The 22,668-nt window shown below is 40.8% G+C and overlaps 1 protein-coding gene across 1 annotated transcript in view; it reads right to left on the reverse strand.

Annotated features, from left to right (window-relative positions):
- FREM3 (FRAS1 related extracellular matrix 3) overlaps nt 1-22,668 on the reverse strand; it is an 87,441-nt gene that overhangs the window by 16,527 nt on the left and 48,246 nt on the right. The window contains 9 exon segments of the mRNA XM_078068243.1: nt 1,862-1,910; nt 1,912-1,987; nt 4,897-4,948; nt 4,951-5,072; nt 5,074-5,183; nt 5,760-5,785; nt 5,788-5,993; nt 6,133-6,268; nt 14,914-15,063. Of these exon segments, the coding sequence (XP_077924369.1) occupies nt 1,862-1,910; nt 1,912-1,987; nt 4,897-4,948; nt 4,951-5,072; nt 5,074-5,183; nt 5,760-5,785; nt 5,788-5,993; nt 6,133-6,268; nt 14,914-15,063 (927 nt within the window).

Genomic DNA, 22,668 nt, shown 5'->3' on the forward strand with positions numbered 1-22,668 from the left:
AGGAACCTCCATACTGTTTTCCAGAGTGGCTGTACCAACTTGCATTCCCACCAACAGTGTAAGAGTGTTCCCCTTTCTCCACAACCTCTCCAACATTTGTTGTTTCTTGCCTTGTCAATTTTTGCCATTCTAACTGGTGTAAGGTGGTATCCCAATGTGGTTTTGATTTGAATTTCCCTGATGGCTAATGATGATGGACATTTTTTCATGTGTCTGTTAGCCATTCGTATGTCTTCTTTGGAGAAGTGTTTGTTCATGTCTTCTGCCCATTTTTTGACTTGATTATTTGTGTTTTGGGTATTGAGTTTGAAAAGTTCTTTATAGATCTTGGATACCAGCCCTTTATCTGTAGTGTCATTTGCAAATAGCTTCTCCCATTCTGACGGTTTCTTTTGATGTGCAGAAGCTTTTTATCTTGATGAAGTCTGCAAAGTTCATTTTCGCTTTTGTTTCACTTGCCTTTGGAGACGTGTCTTGAAAGAAGTTGCTGTGGCCAGTGTCGAAGACGTTACTGCCTATGTTCTTCTCTAGGATTTCGATGGATTCCTGTCTCACACTGAGGTCTTTCATCCATTTAGAGTTTACCTTTGCGTATGGTGTAAGAGAAAGGTCGAGTTTCATTCTTCTGTATATAGCTGTCCAATTTTCCCAGCACCATTTATTGAAGAGACTGTCTTTTTTCCATTGGATATTTTAGCCATCAGAAAGGACGAATACCCACCATTTGCATCGACATGGATGGAACTGGAGGAGATTATGCTAAGTGAAATAAGTCAAGCAGAGAAAGACAATTATATGGTTTCACTTATATGTGGAACATAAGGAATAGCATGGAGGACATTAGGAGAAGGAAGGGAAAAATGAAGGGGGGATATCAGAGGGAGAGATGAACCATGAGAGGCTATGGACTCTGAGAAACAAACTGAGGGTTCTAGAGGGGAGGGGGGTGGGGGGATGGGTTAGCCCGGTGATGGTATTAAGGAGGGCACGTACTGCATGGAGCACTGGGTGTTATACACAAACAATGAATGGTGGATCACCACATCAAAAACTAATGATGTACTGTATGGTGACTAACATAACATAATAAAATTAAAAAAAAGGTGAAAAGGAAAAGAAGTCTGAGTAAAAAGCTGCAGCTGTGCTTAGTAGGCCCATTAGCCCTTTGGTTACCCGCGTCAAGCTCACCATATTAAAGCACTTTGGCCCATACATTTCAGTTGAATCAATGCAAGCCTCAGTGTCCTCAGCATCCGGGATTCTTTGTACCGTGCATACCTACCAGCAACGTAGATCTGCTCATCTGCTCGTCACTGGTGCCTGAGCGCATGCTCTGCTTTATCCGGCACACTGTGCATGTGTAGAATTTGGGAGTGAGATGATGTGGGTTCAAGTCTTAACTCTGCCCCTGTTGCCTGAGTAACTCCGGGTGTTTTTATTTTGATTGTGCGGTGTTTGTAAATACTTCACATGAGATTAAGGATTAAATGAGAAAATGATTTAAAAAAAAAAGCATTTTGTCAACTTCAAATAAGGCAACTAGTGGATAGTGGTATCTAAGCTCATTTGGAATTTAATTCTGGAGCAGCCTCACTAACGAACCAGTTTGGCTGGGGATCACCCGCCCTCAGGCTTTCTCCAAGCCTTGCATGGGTCGTCTGTTCTCAGTCCCAGAGTCTGGCATGCCGCTGTGCCCCGTCCCAGCAGAGACTCTCCCAAGCATACCTGGCCATCACCACGCTCAGCCAACAGTTCGGGAGTGTCATAGGAACTACTGATTTCCCAGAGGCAGGACTCTAGGTTGGGGTTCTCCTCCCAGCGAATGCAATTATTATACCTTTGGTTTTATGGTGATGCTTACCATCTGTGTTTGGCCTCATCACAGTTATTTTGATCAGATTGGGGTCATCAGGCCCCATCAGGCCCTGTATATTGAATCTTGGCTGAGGCAGTTTCAGCCCCTCCTGGGCCAAGCAGACGAGGCTGGCTGAGGCCTGGGGAAACGGATGCTAATGAAGACCTAAGGGACTGGCCAGGCCAGGGTTCATAGGAATAAGGAAGGAGATGGTATTTACAATTTTTCAGGCGCCTCCTAAGTACTAATGTACATACATCATCGCATTTATTCCCAACAATCTTACAAAGGACATCATTGTGCAGATGAGAAAATGGAGTCACTGACACAATTTTGTCTTTGTAAATTATTGACTTCTGTATTACAAGGGAAAAAAGCTTGGAAGACATTGACTAGTAATAATAATCCTTAAATGTATTTTTTTTTAAAGTTTATTTACTTATTTTTAAGAAATCTCTACACCCACTGTGGGGCTTGAACTCACAACCCCAGATCAAGAGTCGCATGCTTTTCCGACTGAGCCAACTAGGCACCCGTCTTTTAATGTATTTTTGTCAAATAATTCCATGTCCAAAGAGGCCTGATTTCTTGTTTCAACAAGATGCAAACCTGTGGAACACTTTCCTCAATGGAGGCACTCAGCTGACCCTCTGACGGCTTTCTTCTAGTCCTTGAAGGATAGGATTGTGGACATAAAAAATCATAGATACTCATGCACACAAATACATGCTTGGTGAAATTATTTCCTATTCGTTGATTTTTATGTAAAACACAACAGAGCAGATTCAGAATGACTTGAGAAAAGAAAGCGGAGGAAGAAAGGATTACTTATTGCCTACAATGGCCAGCCAGCCAGCTGGAGATTGCTGAGGGGTGGGGAGGGAGTCTGGACCCAGTGAAAACAATGATTATTAGGGCTAAAAATTGTGACATAGAGATTGCATTGATATGAGGTTCGGGTAGTTTGTAGAGGCTTCCTCCTCATGCAGAGTCCCACCCACCCGGCCCCGACCTGGACCCTTTATACACACAATTGCACGAGTGGGGTGTTCTGTTTCAGAGAAAGCTGCTGTCCACTTCACACACTGAGATTAGGCATGCATTCTGTGGGCTGGAGAAGGCTCTCCCTTTGCTTTAACATTCCTTTTATGAGTATAAAATCTGTAAATTTCAAGATTCTCCTCAGTTAATGTATTTCTAGTAGCGTTGTATCTTTTTGAGTTAAGCAATTCAGTTATAGATACCTCTACAATTGAAATCAATACCTTTGTCTGTACATAGTATGTGTAACATATATAATGTATTTTATTAAGTAGACATTGGAAATGTGTTGATCCTGACACTGTAAGGGCAATACCGATAACCTTTAAAAATTATTGTCTAGGAGATGCTTATAGATCTTACAGTACTTAGGGACATCATTACATCTGGTTTTTGTTTCTGTGCAGTCCAGTATTGAGGGACAGGCTGAGCTGGGAAGAACTCTAGCTCTAGAATCAGACTGAGTTGCAATCTTGACTCTCTAGATGACTTCGGACAAACCGTCCAACCTCTCAGAACCTCAGTCTCATTACCTGTAAAATGGTTCTTTCGCCTGAAGGTAATAATACATACCAAATAGGAATGCTGTAAGATTAAATGAAAAAAATGTGTGTAAAGCATTAACAAGGTTCCTGGCCAATGGTCCACTCAAAATAAACGAGAGGGCCTATCATACAGCCCTGCTAATGTGGACATATGTGTTGGACTCGAACTTAGAAAACTTATAACACCTTGGAAAGTTTAAATTTTTTTTTTTATTATTGAAGTATAGCTGACATACAATATTCTATTAGTTTCAGGTGCACAACATCATGATTCAGCAATTCTATATACTTTACATTGCTCACCATGTAAGTAGTTAGCGTCTGTCACCATACAACATTATTATAATATTATTGACTATATTCCCTATGCTGTACTTTTCATCTCTGTGACTTACTTATGTTATAACTGAAAGTTTGTACCTCTTAAAACCCTTCACCTATTTCACCCATCCCCCCACTCCCTTCCCTCTGGCAACCACCAGTTTGTTCTTTGTATTTATGAGTCTATTTCTATTTTTTATTTGCTTTGTTTTTTAGATTCCACATATAAGTGAAATCATGTGGCATTTATCTTTCTCTGTCTGAATTATTTCACTTAGCATAATGCCCTGTAGGTTCATCCATGTTGCTGTAAATGGCATGATCCCGTTCTTTTTTATGGCTGACTAATATTCCACTGTATGTGGAATTTTTTTTTAAGAATTTATTTATTTTTATTTATTTTTAAAGATTTTATTTATTTGAGAGCGAGCGAGCGAGAGAGAGCAAGAGAATGAGCGCGAGCCGGGGAGAGGAAGAGGGAGGGGGAGAGGGAGGGGGAGGAGAAGATTCCTCACTGAACAGGGAACCTGATGCTGGGCTCGATCCCAGGACCCCGAGATCATGACCTGAGCCAAAGGCAGACGCTTAACTGACTGAGCCACCCAGACATCCATGGAGTCCTCTTTATCCATTTGTCCATGGATGGACACTTAGGTTGCTTCCATTTCTTGGCTATTGTAAATAATGCTGCAATGAATATAGGGATGCATATATCTTTGAATCAGTGTTTTCATTTCCTTTGGGTAAATACCCAGTGGTGGAATTATTGGATTGTATGGCATTTCTATTTTTAATTTTTTGAGGAACCTCCATACTATTTTCCACAGTGGCTGCACCAATTTATATCCAAACTAACAGTGCATGAGGGTTTCTTTTTTGGAAAGTTTAAAAAAAAAATCCATTTATCTTCCATTTGTCTCATTACAGTACAGAAAAAAATGCAAAATGGGTGTAAAAACAATCCCTGCCCCCAAATCTGGTTTATTGTGCTCTTAGATATTTTACATATATCGGAAATCATGTTATTTCAGTGGTAAAGAATGAATGTGACAGGGACCAACTTCCGCAGGTTTCAAGCAGTTCTAATTTTCTCTTTTCATTCTGCAGCCGAGGAATTTCCCATTGGGCTACTACCAGTGCCCATCTTTGTTTACGATGACAACTGGACTCAGAAGCGCAAGCCCCCATCAGCAGCGGTAGTGACAGCTCGAGCTGCGCACTGTAGCCTTGAGCTGGCTTGGACGTAGATGGGGTCAAGTGTGATTGATTTCGTGTCGGTGAAGAAAGTGTGGCATCCGATTCCTGCGGTCCCCGTCGCTGGTGCTGGGAGCTGCGGCCAGCCGGCCACACAAGGTCAGGGTGTCATTAATGCTCTCGGCTGAGCAGATGGCTCTTGTCTTCTCGTAATTGGAAGATTTGGGCTGAAAATGAGATTTAAAAAATGGCAGAAAAAGATGCATTCTTTTAGGTTATGTCTGTGTGGATTAAATGTTTTTACAGACAGTAGCTCTGATCGCAAAAAGGCCACATACATGTTACGCTGGGGAGCTGAGCAAGAAGCTGAAATGACAAAACACTTTAAAATTTGTGGCTTGTCTCAGTAAGGAAAATTTTCTATTTTCATCCGTACTGTATTTGTTTTCATTAAAATGTTTCAAATACATATCACGAATGCTTGAGGGAGATGCATCAAATTTCACATTACGATCTGGTTTGGCACGCCCTGGCACCCAGGCAGATACCCATCGGGAAGCACCCACCCTCCAATTTGAGAAGAATCGGTATCTATTTACAGACTGAAACGCCGCATCAAGGTTTTAAAGTAATTCGAGCCTTAAAGGATTTCCGATTGTAGAGAAGTAAGAGTCAGCTAAAAGAGGAGGCTCACAGATTTTTGTCTACGTGATAGCTGTGGATTTGTTAGCTCGGAGGGCAAGTGACTGTCCTGAGGGCTGACGTGTGCTGGGATGAGCAGAGCCCTGGAAAATGTGTCCTACGGTCCTACACACTAGTGGGAAGCCAGGAGAGGTCTGTTTTTGTTTTTGGTGGCAGATGTGTCATCGTCGATGAGAAGAGACATCACTTGGGGCACGGCTGGAGAGGTAACATGTGTGACGCTATTGTTTCTTTCAATGTACACGATAGCTTTGGCCATCTGACATAGAGATATACAAACGTCATTTCCAAAACAGCCAAATGGGCCACATGTGGTCCCAGTGTATTTGCCATATTTGTTGTTAGATTATCTCAGTGTTCCGCTCTGGGATGTTTACTGACACTCCTGAAGTGACTGTACCGAAGAAACTGTAGTTCTTATTTTATTGCATTCATTGTCCCTTTGTCCTTCAGATTTGGATGTAGAACACCCACCCGGGGATGATGAACTGAGCTTCCTCAGACTCGGAGGCCCGTAAGTCCTGTCGAGGCTGTCCATTCAGTTCACCTGTGAGCTGGTTATCGTCTCGGTCTGTCTCCCCCAAATGCACTGTCCCTGCTTCTCTGGTGCCTGAGGAGATGAGTCCAGTGGACCATGGCAACTAGGCTCCCTTTCCCTCTGGCCTCCTGTTGGATCTGCCTGATGGGAAGTGCCCGCAGGAGAGCAGGGTGTAGGAGCAGAGAGCTTAGGAGACTGATTCCCTGGCTCGCCCTGCATATACGGCTCCTTTGGTTGGTTCCTCTCTCCATAGGGTTTCAGCTACTCTCCTTTCGAGGCTCTGGTCGCCGCTCTGTGCTTTCCCCTCAGGCCTCATGGTGGTGATGACTCCTAGTTGTCCCTGGTCCCTCAGTGCTTCTGCACCCCTTTTGGTTCCCTTAATCCTGCCCACACCTCTGCAACATTCCCCTCATTGAACACCCTCCAGTTAAATACTTTTGAGTGTGCCATGACTTGCCTGCTGGGACCTTGACCCAATAAAAATTCCTTTAGGAAGAAGAGCACTTTAGTCATATACTTGGGTCATCAATTTATTTGCTCATTTACTTGTAATCTTGAAACACAATCCTATGTGCCACGTGTGGTGTCCGGTGCTGGACATAAAGAGTAATATGACACAGCCTCGACCTTTCTTTTACTGAAGGTGTTTTTAGGAATGTCAAATGCATAATCTGCATTCAGTCATTTATGCGGGTGCTTAGTGCTACTCACAGTCAGGAAATGAGGCATAATGTACAACACCCCAGTCTCGTTTCCTTATGGAACACTATCACATCCACAGTGCTTACCTCTTATAGAAGCAAACTGGTTTGTTTTTTTTTTCTCATTCTTCCTAACATTTACCAAACAAATAGATCATACTAAGAACAGTAAGCAAACTGCTCAATTTCTGGAAAGATGGTTGAGTAGTTCTGGTTAATTAAACTTTTTGGTTAGTAGAGAGTCACTGCATGAATCACCAATTTTTAGGGAAGTACAATAAAATATTCTTTTTTTTTTTTACAATAAAATATTCTTAACACAAAATTATGGTAGACTTCTTTGGGGGTTGTAATTTTGAACTCAAATTCCTAGTTTAACATTATAAATGTGGGGGTGGGGTAGAAGAGGCAAGCTTTTGTGATGATTTCTGACTGCCTATCATTTTTTTTTTAAAGATTTTATTTATTTATTTGACAGAGAGAGACACAGCAAGAGAGGGAACACAAGCAGGGGGAGCGGGAAAGGGAGAAGCAGGCTCCCCGCTGAGCAGGGAGCCTCATGTGGGACTCGATCCCAGGACCCTGGGATCATGACCTGAGCCGAAGGCAGACGCTTAACCACTGAGCCACCCAGGTGCCCCCTATCATTTTTTTAAAATTGATATTCCATTGTAGAGTCAAAGAACAAGGCTTTGTACCAAGTCCAGCAATTTGTGTTTGCTCTCAACTGGATCCAGTTGACATATCATAGTGTCAAGATATGCCACCATACTAAGAATGGAAGGATCTGAGGCACTGGTCCTTCAAATGACAACATGAACCTCAGGTCAAGAGAGACTGGTGAATGAGTAAAGAGAAAGGAAAACAGCTGCATATATGTCCCCTGCTCTGAAAATATCCTTTCAAGGCTATGAAGATCACTTGCCCTTCATCTGAGCATTATGAATTTGACTTACAGAGGGATACAAGTGTAGAAGTCTGAAATCAGTATCACCGGGACAAAGTCTAGATGATGGCAGGGCTCACTTCTCCCAGGGGCTCTAGAGGGGGATCCACTTCTGGCCTCTCCCAGCTCGGGTGGCTGCCGGCCTCCCTTGGCTTGTGGCCCCATTACCCAATCTTTTCTCTTCTATGTGTGCTCTCCATCAACTCTCTCTTACGAGGATGCTTGTGATTATGGTGAGTTAGGGCCCACCCTGGAGAGTCTTCCCATCTCAAGATCCTTAATTTAATTTCATGTGCCAAGATCCTTTCTCCAGGTAAGTGAAATTCATACATTCTAGGAAGACCTGAATTCTTTGGAGGCCATTTTCAGCCTACTACACCTGTCAAACTCTGTTTTGTTTCCTTGTCTCTACCTCATCATATTTAGAGACACATTTGGTGAAGCCCCGTTTCTCTACCCTGCTTACCTTTTCTTTTTATTTTCACTTTTATTGTATTTAGTTTTGGTGATACCTCTTTGTATCCAGCTCATTTTTCTAAAGTCAGGGCTAATGTTCCCAAGGGACCCATTTGACTCTGTCATAAGTTGTGATAATATAACAGAGTGAGGTCGTTATAACCTGCTTAATTTCCTTAATTTCATAAATAGCAAAAACTTGCTCTTGAACATATATTTACCAATGTAACTATAGAGTAAGTTTGGAAAAAAAAAATGGCTGATAATCTCCTGACCCTAACACAAAGTTATTATCTTTTCCAGGCATGTCCTTTTACTCTTTTCCATATTTTTAAAGGTTGCAATAGCAACATGATCACTGGTAACCTAGAATTCATACTATTCTATCAAGTAGATTTCCCACAATTCAATTAACAATTTCCTTAGTATGGGCCATTTAGGTTGCGTATAATTATTCACTATTATAATAAGGTTAGGAGGTACAACATTGTGGTGCCTTGTGACAAAAAATTTTAGAATGCTTGCCTGGTAGAAAATGCATTGTGGAGTCAGCAGTGTTGGGCTGTCCCTTATGGGCCATCATCACCTGGGCTGAGCCCTGGTGGGTACAGCCGTGCATGGAGGACTTAACGCCTGGTGTCTCCTCCACTTCAGTAAATGACTGCCCTTGGCTGCCTGTGGTTTTCATTCACTCTGTAAATGGGATCCTTAAACCGGGCCCTGGATACTAGAATAAAATGTACAACACCTTTCCATTTATAGTTTATTCAGTAATAGTGACATTATGGGGCAACTGGTATATCTCCATGATGCTTTCTAAATCCCTAAGAAAACGGGAGTGTTTTTTTAAAGATTGATTTATTTATTTAAGAGAGAGAGAGAGAAAGAGCATGGAAGGGAGGGGCAGAGGGAGAGGGAATTTTAAGCAGACTCAGCTCACAACGGAGCCCGATGGGGGGCTCGATCCCATGACCCTGAGATCACGACCAGAGCAGAAACCAAGTCGGTTGCTGAACTGACTGTGCCACCCAGGTGCCTAGAAAGCTGAAGTATTAATGAGAAAAAAATGTATATACTTTTTATTCCATAAAAATGTTAGCATGAGAGAAGAATACATGAGGAATGAAAATGAGCCCAATTTTTCATAGTGTGTCAGTCCATTCTTGGTAGGAAATTGGGTATTTTTCACTCCTTTAGACCACTAGATCACTTTCATTCAGTATGTACATTCATTTAGTACAATTAAAGTCATATGTAGAATACACTGGGTTTTATCCTAGAAGCCAAAAAAAAGTAGTTTTGCTTCCCGGCATGTCTTTCTGGGAGGAAACTAGGAATGAAACAGACTTCACAGAAAGCACTGTTGGTAATGTCACCCAGGAAAAAAGATGTATGCATAAACACAGCATTCTTCTGGATGGAGTTCCTTAACAAAAGACAGGACAAGAGAGTGAGAGAGAGGGATTGTCTGAAAAACACGGAAAGACTGGGATTAATTTCAGGTTCAAAACCAAATCCTCTGTGGCTTTCTTGACAAAGCTGACAATGTGGATTTTTCCCAGGCACAGTGGTACTCAGCGGGAAATTCAGGATGGTTGCTTTATTTGGGGACTGTTGGATGTATCTGACAGTTATCCTGGCCAATATGTAGTTTTTTCATTATTTTTTTTTTTAAACATTTGTGAAGGATTCATATCTTTCTGACATGTTAGAGAAGCCTGATAAATATCTGTTGAATTGAACTGAGTTTAAAAGATTTTTTTTTTAAGATTTTATTTTTAAGTAATCTTTATACCCAGCATGGGGCTTGAACTCACAACCCCAAGATCAAGAGTCACATCCTCCACTGACTGAGCGAGCCAGACATCCCGAGTTTAAAAGAATTTTGATCCTGGTAGCTGGGTAAATTATAAGATGAAGGAGGGTGATTTTCTGTTGGTAGATAAGTACTCAGACAGGAATTAGAACTGGAAATCGAGGTCAGATTTCTCATTTTACAGAAGGGAATGTGAGGTCAAGAGTTGCAGAGTAGCTTGGAAAAATCTCTCTGGTTGGGGAAGCTGACACTGTCCAGCAAGGAAGCAAAACCCAGGCTGATGATAGATACACTGCTTATATATGCAGACTGCATGGGAGCCAAGGGCCTTCTTGTCCCCTCTTCAGTATCTGTGGGGAAGGCTTCTTGAAATGGTTTTTTTTTTTTTTTTTAATTGGTTTTTATCATGTGCTATGTTGGCTTGTGAATAGGTTAAGTCATGTCTGAAACACAAATTTAAAGGAATTAGAAAAAAAATAAAAATAAAACAGATTTGCATAAGAAATACCTAAAAGATAATGACCAGAATGAAGATGTGGTTTTCAAAATAATTTGGAAACTCTGATTTATGTGGTATTAGCTGAGGCATGCTGATGGTATTTATATTGCCAACTTAAACTTAGTTAAGAACAAATTGGGCAGTTTGGGGCTTATGCAACTCTTCAACTTTTCTTTCTTCTTCATGATACTTGCATTTTTAAAGATCATTTTATTTTTTTTATCTTCTTTTATAAAGGAATTTGCAAAGGAAGGGACAGCTGATGAAAGAATTTCCCTACCTAAGTGGCTCTGAGTAAGACTTGTGGAGGAAAACAGAGCAATTGGCAAAAAGGAGCTTTGGGCTTCTCTGCAAATTTCACTTAGGGAACTCTTAATCACAATAACCTGAAACACTGAAAGAGGGTGAGAGTATGTATACAGTTGAAAGGTGCTTCATGTCCAGCATCAATTGGCAAAGAGAAGCTGATCCTTTTGTTCTTAACTTTTGATTTAATTGGTGACAATGGCTTTCATTAGCTTCAGAAACAAAGTAAAAGAAAATAGGAAAAGGAAAATAAGAGCACAGTCTAATCCTTTCTGGGCTCAATCCTTTCTCTGTATATGTGTCTCTCTCTCTATATATATCCGTACAGCCACATAAACTCTATTTGCACATATCACCAGAATATATATAACACAATGACAGTACAATATCACTGATATCTCAGAGTTGCTAAGTTCTAAATGTGTACAGTTTCATTCTGTTGTTAAGAGACGTCTTTTGGGTGTTTAAGTCCTTAAAGTCTTTCAATCAAATGAACTACAAGCACTCTGCTTACAGTCAGATGGCGTCATTGATGAAAATGGTGGTTTTATGTGGTTCTCCAAGCACTGCACCCACTGGCATCTGGAGAACTAATTCAAACCTCTCTGGGCCCTCCAAGATGGGCTGTCCCAGGTCATCAAGGATCGTCACTTGGAATATCTGCAGATGCACTCCCGGAGCAAAGGTGAGATTTCGGCTGATGCCAACATAATCTATTCCAGCTAGTGGGAAAGGCAAAGTCAAGAGTGAGACTGTAGGATTCATTGTCATAAGTTTTCCTTCAGAGAAAAATTTCCTTCAGAGAAAAATAGCATTCTCTTATGTACACAGCACCCTCAGAATCATATTTTGTGGGCTCAATGCCCAAGAAGGGCAAGTTCCCATATTCTACCAAATGCCATGATAGTCACTCATCCATGAACATGGGCTGTCCTCATCAGGGCTCTCCATGTTGAGACCAAGCACATAACCTTCCAAACACTTCCACAAAAATCTCACTGATAGACTGAAGCCTCTCTGAAAGCAACTTCAATTTGTAATAAAGAACTTCACATTTTTAATTTTTAATTGTTAAAGTCACTATCATGAATTTTATTTTCATTAGGTTTCACTCATTCACCTTTGCCAGATATTTGGTTAATCTTACCACATTCTGCTTGGTTTTACTAAGGCATGGAGTTTCTGCTGCTTTCTGGGTTATTAATTATTTTGCAAGTTGGGTCACCTGATCCTATAGCTTCTTTACTACTTATTTAAAAAGTCATCAAATGTAATGATAGCAATAAATTATAACCAATGGAATAAAATAGAAAACCTTAAGTAATATAAATAAATATGCTAATCAAGGAACAGAATATTTATATTGTCTCAAGGCATCTCTCCATAAAATATTTATTAATTGCAAAGGAAGAAAAACAACTTCATAGTGGAGAAACCTGGCAGATACCACCTTAACCAAGTGATCAAAGTTAACACCACCATTGATAGGATAAATGGAAACTGTGTGCCATTTGATAGAATCCAACGAGAACACAGTGTCATCTCTGCAAACATTCCTGCCAAAGATGCAGAGCCTGAATCTAATTATAAGGAAACATCAGACAAGCCCAAGCTGGGGGACATTTTACATGCTACCAAACCTGGTAATCTTCAAAAATATCAAGGTCATGAAAGTCAAGGAAAGACAAGGAATTATTTCAGGTTGAAAGAAACTCAATAGACATGACAACTAAATAGAGTGGGAGTCTCAACTGGACTCTTTTGCTGTAGAGAATGACTGGGCAACACCTGGTGGATCTCGAATGAGGTCTGAGGACTGGACTGTGGTAATGTATCAGGTTAAGTTCCTGATTTCATGCTTGCATTGTGGTCACAGAGGAGAATGCCTTTGTAGAAATGGCATTCTAAGTTTTCATAGATGATTCCAAATTTATTGACAACTTGCTCTCAATGATTCAGGAAAAAAAGTGTTTTTTCACTGTACTTGTCGCTTTTCTGTAAGTTTGAGATTGTTGCAAAGATATTTTTTCTTTTTTTTTAAGATTTTATTTATTCATGAGAGAGAGAGAGAGCACAAGCAGTGGGGGGGGGGGGGGGGGATTGGCGGGGCAGAGGGACAAGTAGACTCCAAGCCCAGCATAGAGCCTGACTCGGGATCATGACTTGAGCCAAAGTCAGAAGCTTAACCGACTGAGCCACCCAGGTGCCCACGAAGATATTTTTCTAAAAAGCCATTAAATAATTATGATAAGAAAAACAAAACAAGATTACACTGAAAAGTGCCAAGGCAGAGAGTAAGGGAGATAGACCTTGGGATCTTCTGCACTATGGTTTGGATCTTGAGTCCATCGCTTACTTGTACAAACTATTTAACCTCCTTGAGTCTCAGTTTCTTTAACTGCAAAATGGGGATAATTATTGCTATTTTACAAGGTTGCTAAGATGATTAGCTATAATACAGCAAGGATTCTAGCATGGAGTCTGGCAAATAGTAGGCATCTAGTACAAAGAAATTATAATTATTATTTATGTAACAAGTTATAATGATATAGTTAACCACATATGCATAATTATTATTGTGAATTAACCAAGCTGAGCAGATGCATTACTTCTATTAGTCCATCTCTACCTGAGAGCTTACAGAAGGGTCATTACTTGCATGCAAGGGGATTTATCTAAATGAACTCGAGGGGCTCAGTTGGGTAAGTGTCGGCATTCGGCTCGGGTCATAATGCCAGAGTACTGGGATCGAGCCCTGCGTCGGGCTCCCTGCTCACTGGGGAGCCTGCTTCCCCCTCTCCCTCTGCCACTCCCCTTGCTTGTGCTCTCTCTCTTTCTGTCAAATAAATAAATAAAAATCTTAAAAAAAAATAAAAAAAGTGTAAAAAAATAAATGAATTCGAATTTATTTTCCAACCAGAAGCCAAATAGCCCAATGAGCCAATTAGTCTATTTATTTTCATTTCCACAAACAGAGAGTAAAAAATGATCTTCTCTGAAAATTAAGAAAAAGAAAGAAAAGAAAAAAAAAAGCAAAAAAATTACTTGTAAGCATCATTACTAGTGTCATGTACCATATGCTATGATATAGTCACTGGAGGGTTATAACCTGTGAATTCTTCCAAAAGCAAGCACTGTGCTCTAAACCCAATTGGCTGTCTTTATTTCCCTTAACTTTCTGGGTACATGCTGAAACTGGGTTTGCATTTTCAGAGGTAAATGCCTATTTTACTCTCTTTATGCCTCATTGGTTAGTATAGGCTTTTATATTGTTGGGTTTTATTTGCAGGATTTGTGCTTTTCTCTTAAAATATTCTCACTGACTAGATGATGCTAGTCCTGAACTAACTGATCGCCCATAACCCAGAAGACTAAAAGGTCTCAGGTGGCAAAAGAGAAAATGTGGGTATCAATGTAATTGGAAATTTCCCCTTCTTTTCCTGTTGAATTCTTCTTTGCTCTTGGGGTTATTTTTTGGTAAAGCAGCTGACAGGCTCCCCAGAGGAAGTTTTATTCAGAACTGCCTAGCTCCTCTTATGGCCAGGCCCTGATTGTCCCTATCAAGAGAGGCAAAGATGAGTGGGACATGAGGACATGCTGCTTGAAGCCAAGGAAAACGCCTAAGTCTGAATGCAAACCTCCTATCCTTCTAGGGTCTTAACAGGGGCCTGGATTTTCCCAGGAGATGGGCCTTGCTCAGCAATTAAAAGGGTACCTTGGTCTAAAATACTGTTTTGAGCAGCTTACAGTATCTACAAATATTCTGAACTCTGGAAAATTAATTTGGGTCCATGACAAGCCAGTGGGTAAAGAATGAATCATAAAAGTTACTGTTTGAATAGTCATTCATATGCAGACCATTTATGCGCTCAGGTAGGAGAAACTTAAAATCAAAGTCTATCAACAAAGACCAGGCATACTACACTTGATAGACTAGACCCCACCCTATACGTATATCTTGATAATGATATAATTTTTAAATGGCCCTCTCACCTTCTGCTGCTGCTGGCTCTGTCTTCCTGGAGTGCACAGTGACAGACGACGCTTGGGAAAGGTCAGGGCCTGTCCTCCAGACACAGATCTCCACGGAGCCAGGCCTTTCCTCGACATGATACTCGGCATCCCCGAAGCGCAGGGTAGGCTCTAGGGAGGCATCGAAGGACAGACTGAGAACACTTCAGCCCTCCAGGCCAACTATCTCGTTGGCTCCTGCGACCCTGGGTGTTTGTCACAATCATCAGACTTGACAGATCCCACAGGCTCGAGGAGAAAACAACAACACACACACACACACACACACACACACACACACACACACACGCACCATGTCACAAATGTGACTCCAGGAGGTGCAGTGAGATAAGATCGGTTAGAAATTTATTCATTTTTCCATTTCAAGAGATTTCTGTCATATAAAGAAATTGCCCTGTGGGGGAAAACTGGCCAGCTAGCTGTAACTCAGGCACATCAGCTATTATTTGGGAAAAGATGGCGTGCAATTTAGAAGGCTTCTTCTCAGGAGAAGTTGCTCTTTATGTTGGGGGACAGTCCATCCAGGGTTCTGAATTCGGGGACTGCTTCTGTTCCTTTTCTCATGACATTTGTTGACCACAGGGATGGACAGAAATGCTGGGGGGAGGCAGGGTCCCATCAGCTGAGGCGCCAGAAATGCTCCCCTGGAGGCAGAGAAGGGGCTCCTTAGAAAGAGAAGGTTGAAGGAAGCCCGAGTGGGCATCAGACTTTGGGGGTCAGGTGCAAGAGTAGTGTACATCTCCTGAAGGCGGGGAGTCTGACAATGAGAAAGTTGGGATTTTTATGGGCATCCCTGTTTATATCTAGTTCTCTGTGTTTCAGGAAGTCGCCTATGAACTTAGCTGACTGTTTAAACCTTGTACAAGGTCTAGCTGGTATACTAGATATGCTGCCATGAAAAGATTTGAAATGAATGTTTGTTTAGACTGTGAAATCTGGAGGCAAAAAAATGTAAACACCAGGAAGCAGCTTCCCCACGGAGGCACGACCCCCGAGATGGTAAATGGAAAATTAACATCATAGATATGACACCTTTGCAAGCATAATGCAATACAGAAGCATATCTGAGTTAAATTTAAAAAATTTGGAAGGTAGAAATCAAGTTAATAAGTATTATCTTCTCAGGATGTATGTTAGTAGATTTCTTAATGTTGAGGAATGTTTTACTGTAAGTTTTACCATGGTGTACAAGGCTTCTCTCCTTACCTGACTGGAGTCCATTTTTTCTGGAATCACTGGGCACCACAACTGGCCCTGTGCCCTGTTGCACCAAACAGCTCACCATGTACCCAACACACCATGTGTTTAGGGGCCTCCATTGTTGCTGGTGATGTTCTCTGAGCTGGAACTCTCTTCCCAAAGTCCCAATTTCACACATTTCTACTCATTCTTTAAGACTGTGATTAAGAGTTACCTGCTTTGGGAAGCGTATATAACTCCCTCAAGAAATTAGGCATTCTTTACCCCATGCTTAACATTTTGAATAGTTCTATAGCTGTGATGATGGGCCACATTTGCTATTGGTTCACCTCGGGTGTCCCGCAGGTGGGAGGCCTGCACTCAGAGAAGGGGGCGGATCCTCTTTTTTCTTCTTGCCAAGACCTTTCACACCATCTCCCTATTGCTGCTGATGAATGTTTCTGATACCTTTGGGCTTGGGACAGGAAAGAGGGAGGAGAGGCAAGAGGAGCAGGGAAGTTTTTTCTTGGTAGGTATTATCATGGTGATCACACTCTCTGGTCTTAGATGATGGAAGAAAACGGATTCTGTTTCTCATGGGCACTTTTGTGTGTTCTGTGGAGACCCCTCACTCCCATAGTTGGATATTTCTCATCTGCTGCTCTCTTGAGGATGATGCCTCTCTATTCTTGCTGGTCACTTAATCCTCCCTCAACCTATTAGCGTTGACAATACTTCTGCTGAGGATTGTTCACCCCTCTAGATGGCGCTTTTAGACAAGCCCTAAGACAAGTTCATTCCTGTTCTCTCTTGTGTGTGAGGCTCACATTTGGTCCATGGCAACCCTCCTGCCACCGTTGCCTTGATCAACTCTAGGAATACTGTCTAATCCTGATGCAGCCTCTCTCTTTTGCTCATCCATCAGAGCAGCCAACCAGTTTGTCTCCTACGTTGTGATGTTCCAGGTAAAGCCAGGCCTCCATTCACTGTGTCTTCCATATTGCACATGACACATATTACTTCCCAAATGGTTTCCTTAGAACTCTTTCTTCCGATTTATGAATTTGGGGAAAAGTTAAAATGTTAAAGCTAACAAGCTCACACGTTGCTCTGTATTTTTCTTAGAACCATACAAACTTTTCAGGGTCAATGACCCAAAATCCAAGTGTCTTTGCCCCCTTAGTGACACAGAGGCTAGTATATAATAAGTACTTAAGAATTTGTCGAATGGATAATTTTAACTCACTTCTGATATATTTTGAACTTATTACAAAGGTTTTCTTCTAAAAAAAGTTGGGACAAAGTGATCTGATTTTTTAGCACAGAACTTATTCTGTATGGTATCAGGAAAGGGCAAGAGGTAAGAAAGGGAAAACACATTTGGGTCACTTACAATGCTGTGCAGAGAAAAAATGGATCAAGTCTCTATGAATATAGTCAGATACAAGATGTAAGAGGAGGATGGTGTCACTTAGAGGAAAAATCATGAAACTCTTCTGGGATGCTCTGTATATTGAGCATCAGGGGATTTGTTGAAATAGAGGAAACAGCTCCTCTACGTTGTCCAGCAGTATCTCTAGTTCTCTTTGGCCTCGCTCTGTCTAAAGAACTGAGACAGTTTTTAAGGCAGTAATCCTTAAGGGTGGGCAGTTATGAGAGTATGATGTTTTGACCACATCATACTTACATTAAATTGATTCCACAGCCATAGATGTATTTTTATCTCCTTTCAAAGAGAATGCTCTTTAAATGGAAATAGGGAAAAGGAATATGACAAGTTGGGAAGTGAAGCTCTCAAAAGAGATATGACCATCATTTAAAATTAATTCAATGTCCAGATTCAGAGAAATTTCATGACAAGGTCCAAAAGGGACTTGCAGATGAAGTGACAGAAACACTATTGGTAAACTTGGAGAAACCACTCAGGACAAGATAGATGTCAAAAGATGGAAGATAGGAAAATGTTTTTTTTTTCAGTTGCCTCAGCAGAGAAAATAAAATCTAGAAGCAAACTGGTAAGCTTAATCTCTAGAAAAAAAAATCTAGAATAGCTTATTTAAAATGATTTCTGAATTCTTAGAAAAGAAAGAGGTGATGCCTATGAGTCAATATTAATTCTTTAATATCAGGCTTCATGTAGTCAAATTCAATTTTTTGTTGTTGTTCAGTTGAACATCTACTGAGCATCCTCTCTGCTCTAAGCACTCTGGTAGCTATGCGGATGTAGAGAAATACAAATTTTTTGTCGTTGAGGTGTTTTTGGTATGAGAGGGCAGCCACACCAATTTCAATCAGCTAACCCCTGAGTGCTTTGACAAAAGAAGAAACCAGCCTTAAGGCTCAGAGGAAGAGCATTGGGAGAAATAAAGCTAGATCTGAAAGATGAACAAGAATGGACCAGTGGGAAAGGTGGGAGGAATGTTTCAGAGTGACTAATATGGAAAAAGTCATACATGACTGAAGAAGCCCAGTGTCTGGGGAGAAATACAAGCGTTTGTTTCTTAGTGATGTATGAGATGAGAGTAAAGGGATGTTGGGAATGAATTAGAGAGGAAGATAGAAGCCAGATGCAGCAGGGACTTGGATCCATTTGAAGTAGATGCGTCTTTACTTTTTAGACTCTATATCATGTGGGAACCAATTTTAAGCAGTGGAAAGGTGGTTGGTTTTGTTGTTGTTATTGTTGTTGTCTCTGTACATCTGTCTACCTTCAGTGTGAGCCACAGATTTAAGAGTTAAGGCTACCAATTAGGAAGCTATTGCAATTATCCAGGTGAGATATGAGCATGGTTTGAACTATGCACTAGTATTAGGGTGGAAGTGGGAGATGAGCAGCGGGCAGTGGTTGGATGTAGGGGCTTCTAAGATGATGCCCTGGGGATGTGGGAGTGGGACTGTCAATAACTTAGTTGGGAATATAAGAGGAGAAATAGCCTCTACTGGGGGTAAGAGAGGGCAAAATGATGGCATCTGATGGGATATCCAAGTAAATAGGTCTAGAAAGGCTTTAATGTGTGAATCTGGAGTTCAAGAATCAGGTAAGGCCTGGAGATAAGGTTTGAGAGTGTTAAGCACATAAGTTGGAGTCAATCCTGTAATATATGATATAATCATCCATATGGATGAATAAAGAGAATTGTAGTGGGGGCATCAACCCTTAGGGAGACTGGCAGAAAAGAAAGAGCTCAAAAAGACAAAAAAGAAAAGAAAGAAAAAGAAAAGGAAGGAAGGAAGGAAGGGAGGAAGGAAGGAAGGAAGGAAGGAAGGAAGGAAGGAAGGAAGGAAGGAAGGAAGGAAGGAAAGGACTGATAGCGAAAGAGGAATAGAACCAGGGAAATCAAGAGCAGAGAGTAGTGAGAAGAATGAGTAGTCACAATGTCAAATGCAGCAAGCATATCCAGAAAGATACGTGCAAGCCAACAGTGGCAATCAGTGCAAAATAGCCAAAATACATCTTATGAAACTTTAAGCTGCAAAAAGTGAACTTGGCACCCAAGTTTAAGAATAAGAACTGAAATCAGTTTTTTTCTACTTGTGAAGAAAGTGGCAATTGTATTGCCATAAGAATAGCCCTATAAGGCATAGCGATGCTCTTTCTTCTGAATGGTTTCCTGGTTTTATAGCACTGCAATGTGTCTTTCAAGTTTTAAAAACATTTACATGTTGAAGTTTATCTTGGTCCATGCAATAGTATTAACCCCATAAAAAAAAAAGTTGGATGTGCCAAATTCACCAAAATGACACTTGGTTTATGTGCCATTTTTCTTTACAATGTTTTCTTAAACCTGTCATTATTCTGTTAGCTACCCATTTAATGATAAAGATACTAATCTAGCTGGCAATCTTTATAGGCAAATTTTATGCATGTTATACAAATCTTATTGCCTCAGGACAAAACTAACAGCCTTCTATGAAATTGGACATCAATTCTTTTTTTTGTAGCAGATTTTAAGTTTTCTTTTCTTTTTTTTTTTTTAAGATTTTATTTGTCAGAGAGAGACAGAGAGCACAAGCAGGGGGAGTGGCAGGCAGGGGGAGAAGCAGACTCCCGGTAGAGCAGGGAGCCCAACGTGGGGCTCGATCCCAGGGCCCTGGGATCATGCCCTGAGCTGAAGGCAGACGCTTAACGACTGAGCCACCCAAGCAACCCGTAGATTATAAGTTTATAAAGCACATGTTAAAAATGGAAAGAAACATCCTCGGTAGAAAAGCAGAAACCTGCTATAAGTGTTTATATATAAAACAGACACAATTTGTTAATTAACAAGTGTCCTCAGTTTCCTCCTATCCCTGGCACTGTCCCTGGAAGCTAGGGTCCGAAGCCCAGTGAATGCATATGAAGCCTGCCATGCATTCAGCTAACACTTATTGGCCGTGGTCCGTGGTGTCTGCCCTCATGCAGCTGATGTTTTTTTTATAAGGGTTCCTGTGGCAGGGTAGGGCCAGGATCTTGGGAGGTAAGGTTGCCTCTGCTTCTATATGATTTATTTTCTTAGCATTACTCCACGGTAGTTGCCTTTACAAAGGTATTCCTGTAGGTGACCCATTTGATAAGGATATATTTGATCTCTGTTTAAGGAAGCAAAACATTTCTCAGAATCTAGCTAAAGAGAATGAAAACACGTCATCCCTGAAAAGGTACAGTACAGTACAGGGAATATGGTCATTGGTATTGTAATAGTCGTGTATGGTGACCGATGGTAGCTATGCTGGTGATGAATGTAACAACATATAGAGTTGTCAGATCACTGTGTTGTGAAACTAATGTAACATCGTGTGTCAACTATACTTCAACTAAAAAAATTATCTAAAAAACCCCAAACGAACCAAACCAAACAAAACCCATTTCATCCCAATTCTAACTAGAAAAAAGAGAGTTTTCCTTCGACTTACTTGAGTACATCTTCAGATTGCTGGATACGGTGTCACCAGTTGGCCAAAAGAAAACATGCTTTCGTTACAAGATGATAGACGTAACAGGTCTGATTAAAGAAAGCACTATTGGTACTTAACGAATGCCCGCACTGTGGCCAATTACATACAAAATTGTAACCTTGGAAAAAGACCATGGACTTTCCTCCCTTTTTCCCAAAATGTCAATTTTGTATGACACTTGTTTTTATTCCTGACTGAAATGACAACTATATTACTACCTGAGACACACTACACATTAGAGTTTGATAAAAGTCTAATGCTTCAAAACTGAATTAGAGGAATTATTGCTTCACATCAGCATTTCAAAAGATCATAATCATGTGGTTAGCTACGCCTAGAGCACTGTGGATGTTTTCTCAAGGAGGAGATGAAGTAGTTCCAAAGGAACCTTTAGCATCATGAATGGCAAAATCTCCGACTATCTTTAGTCTAAAGATAGATTAAAATGGAAATAGTACCGTAGTAGTCACTCAAGGGCACCTGCTAAATGAGCACCTGCTGGGGACCCAAAAGGGGAGGAAGTCACACTTTGGAATTTTACAGAACACCTTTTTGGAAATATCATTAATTCCGGCCATGGAGATTGGGATATCCTAGGGCGCTGACTCAGTAGAGTCAATCTTGGGCTACGGGGAATGTCACCAGGCCGCCTCAGGAGAGTGGGGCTAGATTAGTAGGGTCACATGTGTAGCAAAACTGTTTTAGCTGAAGTTCACTCTGTGTGGAACCTGGAAAAGAGAAAGCAGCCAGAAGAAAGAATGGGCTGCCCATTTTCAGCCATATTAAAGGAATTATTATTCTGACCACGGACCTTGAGGGTCCAGGAGCCCTGGCCATATTTGCCCAGGGGTAGAGGTGGTTCTGTGGCTTGATGGTGTTGCTAAGATCCCACACTTATCAAACAATTTCCTGCTTATAAGGTCGCTGACCGTGTAGAGTCTCTTTTAAGAAGAACGTATGTTAACGAGTGGGTATTGGGGTTTTTCAAGCTTAGCAAAGTGTTCAGTTGTCAATAAATGTTATAGGATCTGAATGCAAGTTTCCTGGATTCAGCAATTATTAACAGTGACTTGCTCAGAAAAATGTGTAGTGATTAAGATTGTTTATACTGAACTAAAAATCTTCCACCATTACTTTTGCACATGATTTTTTTTTCCCCATTCAAAAACCTTCATGAGTTTGAGAATAGTCAAATAAGAGATCAAGTCAGATGTGATAGAAGGCAGAAGAAAGACCTTTATGACTTTGTGGCCCTATCCTAAGCGCACAGTAGGCCATGGTAAATGTTTCTTGAATGAATTAATTACTTAAGTATCTACTAAAATCATTTCAAATAATACTGCAAGTTAACAACTGTATCATATACTGGACTTTGTGTTGATTTTCTTCCCTTTTTGTTCTATTTTTTTCCTTTTCTTTTTATATTTGGCGTTGGAGGGTTTCACCATTTCTCTGTTCTAAACATGGGAAGATTTAAAACTACTACGGTTTTAAAGTAAAAAGTAAGTGGGGATATGTCAGCGCTCAAAGAGAAAATATTTCTTCAAGAAAATAGATACTAAGACTTTTATTTATTTTTGCACATTCCTGTTAGAGGCTGTT

Source organism: Halichoerus grypus, chromosome 3, assembly GCF_964656455.1.
Source record: "Halichoerus grypus chromosome 3, mHalGry1.hap1.1, whole genome shotgun sequence".
In the NCBI taxonomy this organism is placed as follows: Eukaryota; Metazoa; Chordata; class Mammalia; order Carnivora; family Phocidae; genus Halichoerus; species Halichoerus grypus.